The sequence below is a fragment of the Paramisgurnus dabryanus genome, chromosome 24, assembly GCF_030506205.2.
Source record: "Paramisgurnus dabryanus chromosome 24, PD_genome_1.1, whole genome shotgun sequence".
NCBI classification, from domain to species: Eukaryota; Metazoa; Chordata; class Actinopteri; order Cypriniformes; family Cobitidae; genus Paramisgurnus; species Paramisgurnus dabryanus.
Genome location: NC_133360.1, coordinates 23,160,613 through 23,174,449, shown reverse-complemented (window position 1 = coordinate 23,174,449; position 13,837 = coordinate 23,160,613). Strand labels below are relative to the sequence as shown.

The window sequence follows — 13,837 nt, the reverse complement described above, 5'->3', positions numbered from 1 at the left end:
TCTGTTGACATGACTTGTAATCAAAATTAACAAAAAACTTTAATACAGCAAAGTACTTTTTACAGTGTCGGACGCATTTGCTCTCACTTCAGTCTCATTAATGTTTAGGCCAAACGTCTGAGATGAAACAAAACAACGCTTATTTGTAATTTTTGACAAACCCTATAGCTAAATTTCCAAACATATTTAAAGTTCTGTACAAGAATACAGATTCTATTAATATCATAATTATGAATTAACTTCATTGTATTTATTTATTCTTTATTTTACGAGGATAGTCCATTTAAGATATAAATCTCCTCTTCCAGGGAGGTCTGACCAAAACTAACACTGCATACATGAGAAAAAAAATCGCTTAAAAACGTTTCCTTCAGGTAGTCTTTTTGTATACTCCCAAAAAAAGATACAAAAGTTGTCACTGGGATGGTACCTTTTAAGAAGGTCCTACCATTTAGGTACAGATATGTACCTTTAATGTACCAATATGCACCTTATAGGTACAAAAGTGTACTTCTTGAAAAGGTACTGCCCCAGTGACAACTTTAGTACCTTCTTGTACCTTTTTTAGGATGATGTTTCTGTATAAAACTATTTGTACTGTGCGAATCGTCACTCATCCGACAGTGTGTTAGCAACACAACATGCTGCTCAGTTATGAACATCACAAACCTTCTCCATTCCTCATGCAGTTTGGCTCCAAATGTGATTTCCATATAATCGTGGTCTGCTTTAGATGATAACATTCAGGTTTCTGTTTGCTTCTGGTTACGGTGACCGTCCACTCCTCCTCAAGTCCTGGATGAAAAATCTTCTACTTATCATTGCCTCCTTTTTGATATCTCAGGACCTTATTTTTGAGCATATCTGCTGACTTTGCCCCCCAAAAAATACTGATTACTGGATGTGATGTATCCGCAGAATCCATATCATAAATATATAGGCTATATTACACATTTTCAGCAGATGCTTTTATTCAAAGGGACCTGCATTACTTTTTGTAAAATTGTGTGCAAACCAGGACCTTGGCATTGCTGGCTTCATAGGTTTCCAATAGCAATAACTGTAGCCTGATGCTGATCACATGTAAAGTAGTACTGTAAAAAAAACACAAAGTAAGCTTTCCTTGTGTCCATTTTTTAAGAACATCTGATAGTTTAATGAGTATATTAGCCATACAAAACCATGCATATGTATCACTATAAAAAGTGAAAGTGTGCTATAAGGATATATTTTTTCTTTTTTTACCCCCAATCTGACCATTTAAAAAAATATTAGCATGGCCTAGTGTTGTGAGGTTCAAGCAGGCATACAAAACCAGTTATTATATGAAGCATACAGTAGTTAGATTATCCAACAAAGCATTTTAACGTTGTGTGGAAGTGCAGAAATCATCTGTGGAGCGAAATTAATGTTTTTGTGGTTATCTTGATCCTACGAGCGGCAGATCAGTGATGCAGCTCAGAGCTACACTGACATCTCAGGCATAGCTGGAATTCAACACTGTTCTGTTTACTAGGCCCCCATGTGGCCCAATGCTTGTCCAAACTCTGTTTACAACCCTTAACAAGACATGCAGCATAATACAAGCATTGTTTAACAAGTGGACTCAAAGAGTTCTCTGGAGTTTTAAGGATTTTTTTTTTTTAAACATAAAAAATATTTTACAAATATTTTATCAAGCGTGCATACACAATGACTGATTAAAAAAAACATCTTTTATGAACTAATACCACAATACAAAAATAATCACCTTTTATTGCCAAATAAAGCATGCTTTCACTTATTTATTTATTTATTTTTACTTTTTTTACGGTATGATTCCGGCTTCACAATAAAAATTCCTTTGAACGCATTAAGAATAACAACAAATAAAACATCAATATAAAATAATATAAACATAATGAAGTGCATGCAATGTTAATCTCTCTTTTTTTTCAGCTTAGTTTCGTTTTTTAGTACAGCCATATGGTGTTTAATAGTCTTCCCTTTGATTTTCTCATTTCGCTGCCAAGTTTAAGGAAGACTGTGTGTTCGTGGACATTTGTTGCACAGGAATGTTTACAGCAAGCAGAATTACAAGGTAGTTTCAGTATGTGTGTGCGTGTGTAGACATGCATGCGTATGGGATTTTTAGTCCTCCATCTCCTGCAGTCGCCTCTTGGAGCAAGACCGCTCCAAAATATGTACATCAGCAATACTGTATAACTTTAATATTCTTTCCATAAGAATTCTCGGACAAAGGTAGTGTCGAACATTTTTGGATTAAATTTTTTTTTTGTAGATTTGGTGGATTTTTATCACTTTATTATCTTATCCTAATATTGTCTTTGTCTTCAATGGTGAAGAATTCCGATCAAAGTTTTCCCCCTTCTTTAAATACTTTAGGGAATTTTCAAACGTCGTGAAGTTTGGCTGTAATGCCCCAAGATTTGTTCTCCCTGAAAAAAAATCATAAAGTAACAATATATTAAACTACAGAGTAACCTTGCTTTGAAAGGTTTATTTTAATGCTATCTAGCATTACTTTGATCTGTATTTCTCATGCATTAAAAAGCAATCCTCGTCTACGCTGTAAAAAATTTGCTGTAATTGTGCAGCTGGTTGCCAGTAACTTACTGTAGAAGACTAAAAATGTTTCATGTTCATTTAACTGTTGCTACTAAATAACATAAATGTAAAATCTACAGTAAGTTACTGGCAGCTAGTTAATACCCAGTAATACTGTAATTTCTACAGAGATTTTTTTACAGTGTTTACTTGTAACTACAGGGCTTTGGTTCAAATCCATGGGGCATTACTTTGTATAAATAAACAGTAACGTTTCAAATCGATGTAAGAATGAAAGCAAAACGTGCAAGGGTTTTGTTTTTGGGTTCATCTGTAATTTTTTTCCCTGTAAGCAGATTTTAAGTCAACATAAAATGGTTTGTGTAATGAAAAGTAAAACTCTTGTAATGCAAAGTATTTTATTCACACAAATTTAATAAGATATAACAACTGTTTGGTCCATAAATATTTAAGGGGAAATAGTTTCTATACACCATCATTTTCAAGAAACAAGGAAACATGGACAATCTCGGCAGAACACGTACTGTACTATTAACACGAAGATCAATATATATGATTCTCGGATTTACCAACTATATCAGAAAGAGTGCTTTCTATGACATTGCTGCCCCCTCGTAACAGAATACGCTATTAAAAAGATCTTCCAAAAGTCAGATGGAAAACAGAACAGTACAAAACTAGTGAGGCGTTTCAAGAATGTAAATCATTTAACAAACAAACATGTATCTCCTGAATTTCACAAACTCTCTTCCAAGGTATCGCGTAAGGCACATAGTAGAACTGAGTTAAGCATCTACTTCATGAAGTAGATCTAGTGTACCACTTTGTTCTACAACAGAACAAATTTAAGAAATGTTTTACCCCGACCGATCTTAAACTGCCCTGCACCTCCAACCCACAATAAATATTTTTTGGTCTGTTCAGTGGCAAGGGTCTGTCTTAGAAAAGGAAAAGAAAAGATGTTTCTCTTCGAGTTAACTCGCTTATCAATTCTGAATTTTCTGGATTCATAAAAGCAGCAGGAACTTCCTGCTTAGCATTCACAAGTCACGCTGGGACCTACATTCAGCATGAGGGACTCGCTCATAATGTTTCCTACTGGGCACCATATTGTCACCGAGTATTTATTTACTACATCTCTTAATTCGAAACAGTTGTCCCACTAGTTGAGGCCCAAACAGACAGGGTTAAATCTGCTACTTTAGAAACAATTCATTAGGCCACCTTGAAAATATGATCTGATATTGCACAACGTCGTGCCAAAATCGGGCATTTGAAGCATTTCTTACTGTACAGATGAAGTACAGGTGTACAGTATGATTTTTCATTGCAGAATCGGTGAGGGAACAGTGCTAAATTGAGGTTACAGCATCCGCCGGGCATTTGAGTTTTGGAGACAACTGTAATGTGAAGGTACAGAATGAGCTACAATCACTGTAAAGATCTGCACGGTGAAACCTAAACCATTTAAAGAATTACAAAGTACGTCCAATTTAAATAATTTTTTGAAATACAAATGAAATAAATAATTTTCTTTATATTACGTCTGCAAATATATTTGTATTTCCATACCAGAAAAGCTAAAATGCAAAAAACATAACATGTATGCTGGCACACAGTGTGCAGATATATTTTTGGAGGGTATTTAAACTGAAACTCACATTATAATGTCTTAAAAATAAAATAAAATAAAATACTAAAATCTAGTCAATTAGTCACCGTCTAAAATGATAACTGTGCAGATTTTTAACAAAAAAAAACAAAACAAACTCAGCTGCCACGCGGTTGCAAATGCTACACATTTAGGTCTTTCATTTTTGTTCAATGTCCAAAGGTCTTTCCCTGGTCTCCAAAAAGTGTTTCGTGGACAACAATCAGAAAATAAAGGGGGATGAAGGACAAAAATAAAACAAATCCGTGTTAGAAAAGGTTTGTCAAGGTAGTTTGTGGGGGACTCCCAGATTCGTGGCTGTCCAAACTAGAGGTCACTGATGTTACTACGGTGATAGAGGGATTGGTCAGGTCAGTTAGTGTGGTGGCCGTGCTTGGTGGGGTCAGAGGACCGCTGTCAGATGAGGGCGGCGGAAGTGATGTGCCATCAGCCTTATCAACACCCCCATTCTCCTGCCGCAAAACGTTCCTTCTGAATTTGGCCCGTGCGTTTTGGAACCAAACCTGCAAACCAATCCCAGGGTCTTTACTCTTTTTGTGCTTTGTTTTCCAATTATTGTCATATTTTTGCCTTTACTCATGAAAATCATTTTAACAATCATTTAACTCAACAATGCCAAAGTGAACTACAGTAGGCCTCAACTTTTGCTATAGGGAGTATTTCAAAAACATGGACCATCCTTCAAATGGACACAATCCAATTCAGATCATCAGAAATTGGTGTCCGTATAATGTTTGTATGTATGCATTTATTTCCAAACATTTAGCTTTTTAAAGGTTGCTTAATGGATATCGGTGTATCAGTATTGCCCCTTGAATTAATCCTTCATTTGAAATAGAGACTATTCAGGTATTAAGAATCAAAACACATTTTATCTACACTTTCTAGCAATTGCCCTGCGACATGTGAAACTATATGACGTAACACAACCAAATATGTCCCGGGATGAAAAACGAAAAGCAAAACAACTCAAAGATGAGATGAGTTGTGTGAATGTGAAATGGACTCTAACTGTGTTTAGACATCAGGTGACTCTTACCTGAAGAACTCTCTTGGTCAGGCCCGTTTTTTGGGCCAGCTGTTTTAAGTCCTTTGCATCAGGGTTGTGGTTTATGGCAAAGTAGGACTTCATGGTGCGGAGCTGATGGTGTTTGAAGGACGTGCGCATGCGCTTGGTCTTCTGGGAAGGAGGGTACGACTGCTGATCGCGATCCAAATGATCCGCGTCGTTCTCGTTACAACCTGAGAAAAAAACAAGATTGGAGAAAATAAGAACAAACCAATAATAAACAAGATTTGATATCTCTCTGAAATAAAAGTGTAGGTGTTTGTGAATTAATCGTTTTAAATTATTATAATTATAAAAACAACGAAACGTTTGATAAACTGCAAGGCTATCTTCAGAGATGGGGACGAGCATGTAGTTTAAAAACATTGCATACATTAGACATTTTGGCTATCATCATCACGTATGTTTAGATAAAAATTTACCATATTTATTTAAATTGACTGTATTGTTATCCTTGGATACTGATATTCATTTAAACGAATAATTAAAAAAAAGAAAGGTATTAGCCTAACAATATTCATCCAAATTTAGAGATTCCAGTTGTATAAAATATATATAGCATTGTATCAATTAATTATCACTCGTTTTAACGTAATTTCGATTTTATCTACTCTTATTTATGTGATAATTTGAAAATATAGCTATTAATACATGCAAATTAAATATTAACCCGTGCCAAAATAGCTAAAAGAATAGCATATTTTGGAAGAGTGTAAATTTTGCATTATAAATCCTGCTGTAGGGCGCTGATCCATTTCATTAACTTGGTAATGAACATTGTTGTTCATCTCTTCAAACTGTTTATATTCGTATTTACAATCGTAATACTAATTCAAAACAGTAATTATTTTACATTTATAGAGCTATGAGAACCTCATGAAAACATGTTCTGGTTTTCACGTCCCACTTTATTTTTTGCCACCAGAGGTCTCTATCTGCAAATGTCTATGCAACAAGTATAGGCTACTCCTGCATTGTGACTTACAGTACATTGGTTATATGCTGAATTTTGGCGCCTAATAAGATGTTATGTTTCAAAAATCTATTTAAAAAAATGAATTCGTTTAAATCTGAGCACATATGACGAGACACAAAAAAGATACAAAAACAGTATCTGTGGAGAAACAGAAAAGCAGATAATAAATAAGGGGAAATTAGGGAAAAATCGAATGAACAAGAAAGCTATAAAAATACCAAAATTGTTACTATATTATTATTATTATTATCATTATCATTATTATTTTGTTATATAATAATAATTATAATAATAATAATAATAAGCCAGTATTAATTAATCCAAATAATTCGAAATAAATACTATATACTATGTACTATATCGCCAAAAGAAATTTATACACAAGTCGTGTCAACTTGATAATTATTACAGCTGACAACCGCTTAATTTTTTAGGACAAACAACAGCATACATACAAACGTCACAACACGTTAGTGTCTGAACGAGTTTAAAGTCGGATTGATCCGCGTTTATTTTTATAACTGTTAAAACTTTGTTATTAATAACTGTTTGAAACGTGTTGAGTTGTCCTGAGAACAGCAATGACCTTCATGTAGCTGAATGAGAGCTGGTGAAGAGCCAGAGATTCCGACGTCACATTCAATTAACAGAGAACAATTAACAGGCAGATTACCCTTATTTCTCTCCATTCATGAAGAACGGCACATACTTGGCACACAAAGCCATTTTTTCCAGGCACACAGCAATTGTAACAGCCACAACAAAACACGCGCAGCGGGGATTTGTGTTATGGCGTTATGTTTCTTCATTCAAACATTCGAATAAAATGTTAATCGAAAACGAAAGAAATGTGAAATAATGACGACTATATAAAGGTACAGAAACCGACACGAGGCTAGTGATCTTAAATAGCTATGATTCCTGCACGTGGGGTTGGGTCAAGGGTTCACTCCTTTGAGAATTTAAATTAGATGTTTGATGACGCACTAATGAGGTAGACCTATAATTAATCTGATCCAATCAGCGGCGAGGAAAAGAGCGTTATTTTGACTGCTGCTGGTACTGTCGGTGAAATAAATTACAGTAAAGACCAAATATAAAAAATATAGGTAAATAAAGAAAATCTCATACACTAAGATTTAGTAGCCTTTCCGTGATATAACCAACTTATTAGTTTAATATTATAATGTAATAATTGAACAATGTATATACGAATTATAACCATACAGTAAGCTTATTAGGCAAACAGTGTTTACTGAAAGCTGGCCCACAAATTGCATATTAAATAGATGGTGTTTAAAATAGTAAATGACTAGACTAGACCTTAATATCAAATAAATAAAGTTTATAAATAAACACTAATTTCCCTTGACACACCATACACTATTTGTAATATACTAAAGTAGCCAATTTATCGAATAATGAACGATAACTTTGATAATAGCCTAATGCGCTAATTCGGAAACAGCCTTTAGTAAACTAATTCAAATATATGTTGCTCATCATATTTATTCTAAATTTCCAAATGTAATTAATTTGTAATAAAAACATATATAAAGTGTAAGCAGAAAAAATAGCAATTTTATTTGTAGACAACTACACGTGTTTAAATCAGGCCATTCATTAAACAGCTATTAACAAACATCTCACCTGAGTTGTAATTGCCGATATCTATCCCGATCGCCGGACTCTTCCTCTTCCGCGGCCTTCCTTTCTGCACCGTGCCCGTGCCATTGAAGTAAGGCAAAGCAAGCCCCCCGCCTTTGGCCGCTAATTCAGCGTAGTTTAATTGAGGGTGATATTCTCCCTGAATAAGGGTCTCGAAGTGAACCCGGCAGTAAACCAAGTTGTCTTTCATGCCGAAATGGTCACCCGTGGTCAGTGTTTTGTTGCATGTGGTGCAGGTGAAGCAGCTCAGATGGTACACGGAGTCCCTGGCGCGCATCACCATTTCCGAAGCGGAGATACCAAGGTGGCAGCGGGCACATCTCTGCACGGAGAACCTTCTGAAACATTCAATTCATTTATCATCACTGACAAACATTATTGCTAATGCCTAACATATCAGTATTGTGTTGGTGGGCTACACTAGCAGGCCTATTGAACAAGTATAGTCAAATATAAATATGTGTGTTTATAACCTAAATGAAATATAGAGCAAATAACCTGATGTTTCTAAATAAATATGACACGTGGACAAACGAAATTGTTAGCACTTATTTTATTAATGAAAGAGATTATTTTGTGTTAATTTAGGTTAAGGTGTCAAATTGTTTTGCACATTATTTTGGTTACAAAATAAGTCATTGCTTACACTTCTTAGGCCATTGGATTAGCGGAAAAATATTTTGAACGGATTACAATATTTTTAATGTAAGCGTTCTTGCAAGAGTTTTTTTCTGAAATGTTTTTAGACAAGAATAGATCAGCTCAGGTTTAAACGTGTCATTGAATCACTGCTGATCTCTATATGGGTCAATGGTTTACAATGGATTTTGGCTCAGCTGTCACCAGTTCTTTTTACTTTGTAATCAGCGCGTGTTTACAAAAGTTTTACATTTCTCATAAGCTGCAGATTGCAAGCGGCCTTACTAACGAAGGCCTACTAAATAGGCCAAAAAGTTAGATCTTACCTGTAGTAATCCTCTTTGCAGTAAATGCTGCCATCCTTAGCGAAACACGTCAGTTCGGACTCGAGGGCCAGTTTACATTCACAACACTTCAGACACCGTAAATGCCACTGTTTATCAACGGCGAGTAAGTAATATCTGTCCGAGATTTTTCCACCACAGCCGGCGCATAAGGCAGGCTTCTCTGGACTCATGGAGGGCATAGTCTTTAACAATAAAATAAGAAAAATAGATGGTCAGTGAAAGCTTATGATCAAAATAAATTCCTATAAATTCGTTTGCCACAAAAGAAATACAACTAAATAAGAACAATATAATAAATAAGTAAAAAAAATATTAGTCAACATTTTTTACGGATGTTATTGTTAACAGAGCAACAAAGTTGCACATTTTAATAGCGACTGGGTCAGGGTCGTTCAGCTTCTAAATATAAAAGATGTGATGCATGAAAAAAATAGACTTTAATTTATATTACGAACGTTATAATTTTTTAAGATGTATAAATAAGATGCCTGCATAAATAAAATGTATAAATGAGTGCAAATGTATACTGTTTTAAGTATTATAGATACTATTAAGTGATATACTATTATCATAACCAGAACTTCCTAGTAGGCTATTGCAAATAATATGTATAAAACATTTGTGTCTATGACATGCTTGCAATAAATAATTTCAACAGAAACTATTACAACTTCTTAAGGCTATTATTAAAAACTATTAACTGATCCGTTAATCTTAAAAATCGTATACTTCCATGAATCATTTAAACATTTAGGAAATCTCGAATTTCCAAGGCCTGCTAATAAGGCAAAACTTGGATCTTACACTACTAAAAAATTTTTCGCTACATCGCTGTTGCTGTTTATTTCAAACATTAATTTATTTATTTTAGAAGTTGATTACAAGCTGTTAAGTGTGTCATAAAGACGAAGTAATGCAATTAAAACAACCCAAATACACAACAAATGGAAAACAAACCATCCAAAACAAAATCTTACCGTCTCTCGCCCGTTCATCTGAACGGTTTTACCAAGACGAGACTCCGTTTTGGATCTCCTCTCCATCTCCTCCATGATCCCTTGAATATGATCCCCAGAGATGCCGTGGAAAAGCATGGCTGCTGGACGCAATGTGCAACTGCTTTCTTTCGCCTTGCACCCCACAACTTCCATATACAACTGTCCGGATCCTTAAAACATCCGAGAGGATCTGCACCAACAAATTCACACAAATGCAAGCTTAAAAACGAAGCCGATAGAGTTTGATGGAGAACGCAAGAACAAGCTGAGAGGCAGGAACCAGTCCACTTCTCCAATGTCTATAGGAGGGAAAAAGTATAGTCCGGATGATATAAGGCAAAACCAGAAGTCTGGATGAGATGTTTACGCGTCTGAAGTTTTAAATGGTGATTTCAGATAGTCCCAATCTCCTACCGGGGATCCGAATGCTTGAAAGTCAGGTTTGGGACTGTGTGTGTTAGAGATCCTGTGTCCTATTTGTGAAGAGAGCAAACGCCTGCCCAGCTTGGGTAATTGGGTAGGAGGAGTTCTCCCTCTCTCCTATGCCACTGATTTCTATTCACCAACAAAGACCTGTCACTCTCTTTTCAAACCGATGGTGATGGGCAACACGAGCGTGGAAAGCACTTGGTATAGACCTTTTACTTCTTTTATTGACTGATGCTTTGACACTTTGCCTTTTTACATTTAAGGTTTTTTGTTTGCTTTTAGATTAGATTGCTTGCATGTATTTTACACTTGGTTTATTATTAAATTGATCAATAATGTATTCAATTTAAAGAAATTTGGGATCATTAAGCATTGCAGTTTCGTGAAAAATATAATTGTATGATGTGATTTTATTTGTGCTTTGAGTCTTTATATTACAGTCTATATATTAAACTAGAATTCTGTATGTCTATGTGTAACTAATATGTAATTAAACCCATGAAGTACAGTTGTTTGGTTGTACAGTATACATGGTTTTCGCTCGGCTTCTATTTTATTTAATAATTTATTTCAGGAATAGGTCTGTGAAATTCGTTTTTCTCAAATGTTTAGTCATTTTACATCACGTTTACAAATTAAAAATTAGTAAAGAAATCATAACCACGTGTATTTTTTTAATTTGCACTCAGCAGTTCGTAGCTCCAATGCATAAATTCAGGTATTATGGTATTTAAGCTTGGAAAAAACAACAAGAAGCATTTATTACCCGACGACACATATTAAGTAAAAATAGACCCAAAAGGTAAAATTTGCATAATTTTAAAAGCTGTCACACAGCCATCAAGGTGTGTGTGTAATGCTACTGTGTATTTGTGTGTGTGTGTGTGGAGAGAGAGAAAGAAACAGAACAGGGAAATGATGTAAGGAGGAATAATCAGTTATTTAGATGCTTTGATTTTAAGGTATCAAACGCAAAATGTGTTATTGTCACTGTCTTTTTTCTATTTGAATAAAAATAACAAATTTTATATAAAAATCATAAGACATCCTTGATAGTAAATGCACTTAGTAATGATATCAAAGGCAGCATGGCTTGTGTAGGCGCTGTTCATGCATCTCTTATATTACATTACACGTAGCTTTAAAAGTGCAATGCTCGTAGTTCATTTACATATTATTTCGTGACAATCGCTATTGCATTTACACAAGCTAATTATTTAAATCAAAATATGGATTTGCTTTAGTATTGCAATAATGGCTTCCTTTAGTAAATCTGCGAGATTTTAATTTAGTTTTGACAGATAGCTGCTTTCCTATTTTACATTTTTTTTCTCCGCTCCTTTTAGTTTCTGGATACAGCCTTTGCACATAGGCCTATTTTTGTCTCTAAAAATCAGTAATTATTTAACCTACTGGAAGAAATAAATAAACAAATGTTGAATGAAAAATAAAAGCTGATAATAATCAATTTCTGTTAAGTTTGTTTTTTAGCTTTACAAAATCGACATAAAAAGACACCAAATATTCATCGTAGGCTAAGTATAAATATTCGTTAGTATGATTCCATTTTAGACTGAAATTATTTTATCAGAAGCACAAAGTAGATAACATGCAATTGACTCCTACATTTTACTCCCCTTTCGCATAGCCCATACGAAGCACAAAACCGTACATTTCTTGTTGTATTTAATTATTAATAACAATTGTTTGTTTCATATTTGTAGTTAAAATATTTTCGCACGTTACTTTTTACAGTACAATTATTGATGCATTTGCGTTTTACTTTAACGAATAATTGTATACCGTCACGGTTAGTGTTTAGTTAAATTTAAAGGTTAATTATATCGATTACACAATGCCAGAGGTTTTAATGAATTATTCAAATATTTCTTTTATCCACAGCCCATCTAAATAATGTTCATATGGGACTAGGTTTCAATAATAACGTTTATCCATATGTAATATTTCGTCAGCATTAACTTTTACCTGTCACCTGTGCAAATTGCCTTTAGAAACTGTCTTCCCTCGCCATTATGCAAAAATAACATGCATTAAAAAAAATTAAAGCTAAGTATCTGGTTGATTTAACCTTCACGAAAAGAAACAAAAGAAAAAGTGATGTTTTACCATTAGCCGGTGAGATCCGTCCTAAAGTCCCAGTCTTGCAGTGAAGAAGAGATAGATGAAGTGAAGGGGGGGTTAGACAGGACTCAGGAGCAATGTTACCAGCAGATGGGGGCTGTTCCTTGTTTCTCTCTTCCCAGCATGAGTGTCAATTATACAACAAATCCGGAGTGAGCACTGAATATACATGCGCGAATATGATTCACTTTTATCATATGTGAATATAATCTTGTTTATATAACAGTCTTGGTCCTTGAGGAAACCCAACATTGCACATTTTGGGTGTCTCCCTAATCTAACACACAATTTTATCAACTCATTAGTAAAGACTCTTATCACCCGAAAGGGTGTGTCAGCAAATCGAGACATGGATGAAGTGTTGGGGTGTTTCAGAAATAGGAAACATGGTCATATATTCAAGGCCATGGTCAAAATCTTTCAATAAACGTTATACTCACAAAAATGTATCTGTAAATTCACTTTTTTTTTAAATAGACTGCGTCACTGAAAGTTTGTCATATGGTTAATATAAGACTATGATTTGTTAGATTTAATAAATCTGTATATAATTGCTTATTTAATATTAATAAATTGTATGGTATTTTATGTAGCTCTTAGTTCACCAAAAACCAAAGGAGTTTTTACACTGTCTATCACTGGGACGGTACCCATTGAAAAGGTCCTAACATGTACAATTTAGGTGCAGGTATGTACATTTATCCCCAATTTTGAAGCTTTAATATATAATATAATATGCATTCTTTGGTACCAATATGAACCTTTGATGTAATAATATGGACTCTTTGGTATCTATGAACTCTTTATGGGAGTTATGTCTTATTGAAAGGGTACTGCCCTAAGGATAGCTATAGGGCCCATTTTTCTGACAGTCTATGGTGGTTTTAAATTGTATATGCTATACTAAACATGATAGGTACAACTTAGTTAATTTTGTAACTTTGTAAGAACATACCGTGACATTTTTTTCTGATATATTACTTTTAATAACAATAAAGACATAAGGTTTTGACCTTAAAATAAATCAACTAAAAAATTCAACTGTTTTGAGAAATCACATAGCCAAATGGTACAAATATGCTAAACCGTATTCCAAGTCAAACAAGCTGCTTTGCTCTTGCACAGTAAGCTTTAACAGGGAATAACTTGATTTATTTTGGGTAAAATGCGTGCAAGTGTGAATGTTTCGATGAGAGCATGTCAAAAATCTGCTCTCTCACACTTTTATAGAGCTGTAACATTCAATATAGCAAGAACAACCTGAATACTGAAAATGTGAAAACATTAAGTCGACTGAAACGAGACTAAATGAAAAAAAAACAGGTTTCT

General features: G+C 34.4%; 1 protein-coding gene across 3 annotated transcripts; it reads right to left on the bottom strand.

The window, feature by feature from the left end:
- Positions 1-1,740: 1,740 nt before the first annotated feature.
- Positions 1,741-12,745, bottom strand: lhx9 (LIM homeobox 9). Of its 3 annotated transcripts, none has more exons than XM_065259520.2 (6): positions 12,494-12,745; positions 9,917-10,127; positions 8,919-9,121; positions 7,936-8,291; positions 5,280-5,482; positions 2,767-4,743 (listed from the first exon to the last, which is right to left on the bottom strand). In XM_065259520.2, the coding sequence occupies exons 2-6, from the start codon at positions 10,088-10,090 to the stop codon at positions 4,489-4,491; spliced, it is 1,191 nt and encodes a 396-aa protein (XP_065115592.1). In that variant the 5' UTR covers positions 10,091-10,127; positions 12,494-12,745; the 3' UTR covers positions 2,767-4,488. The 3 variants fall into 3 exon arrangements, with proteins under 3 accessions (XP_065115593.1, XP_065115592.1, XP_065115590.1); XM_065259518.2 differs by having other exon boundaries at positions 2,769-4,743; positions 9,917-10,492; positions 12,494-12,741; XM_065259521.2 differs by lacking the exons at positions 2,767-4,743; positions 12,494-12,745 and adding an exon at positions 1,741-2,438 and having other exon boundaries at positions 9,917-12,484.
- Between the last annotated feature and the right edge of the window lie 1,092 nt (positions 12,746-13,837).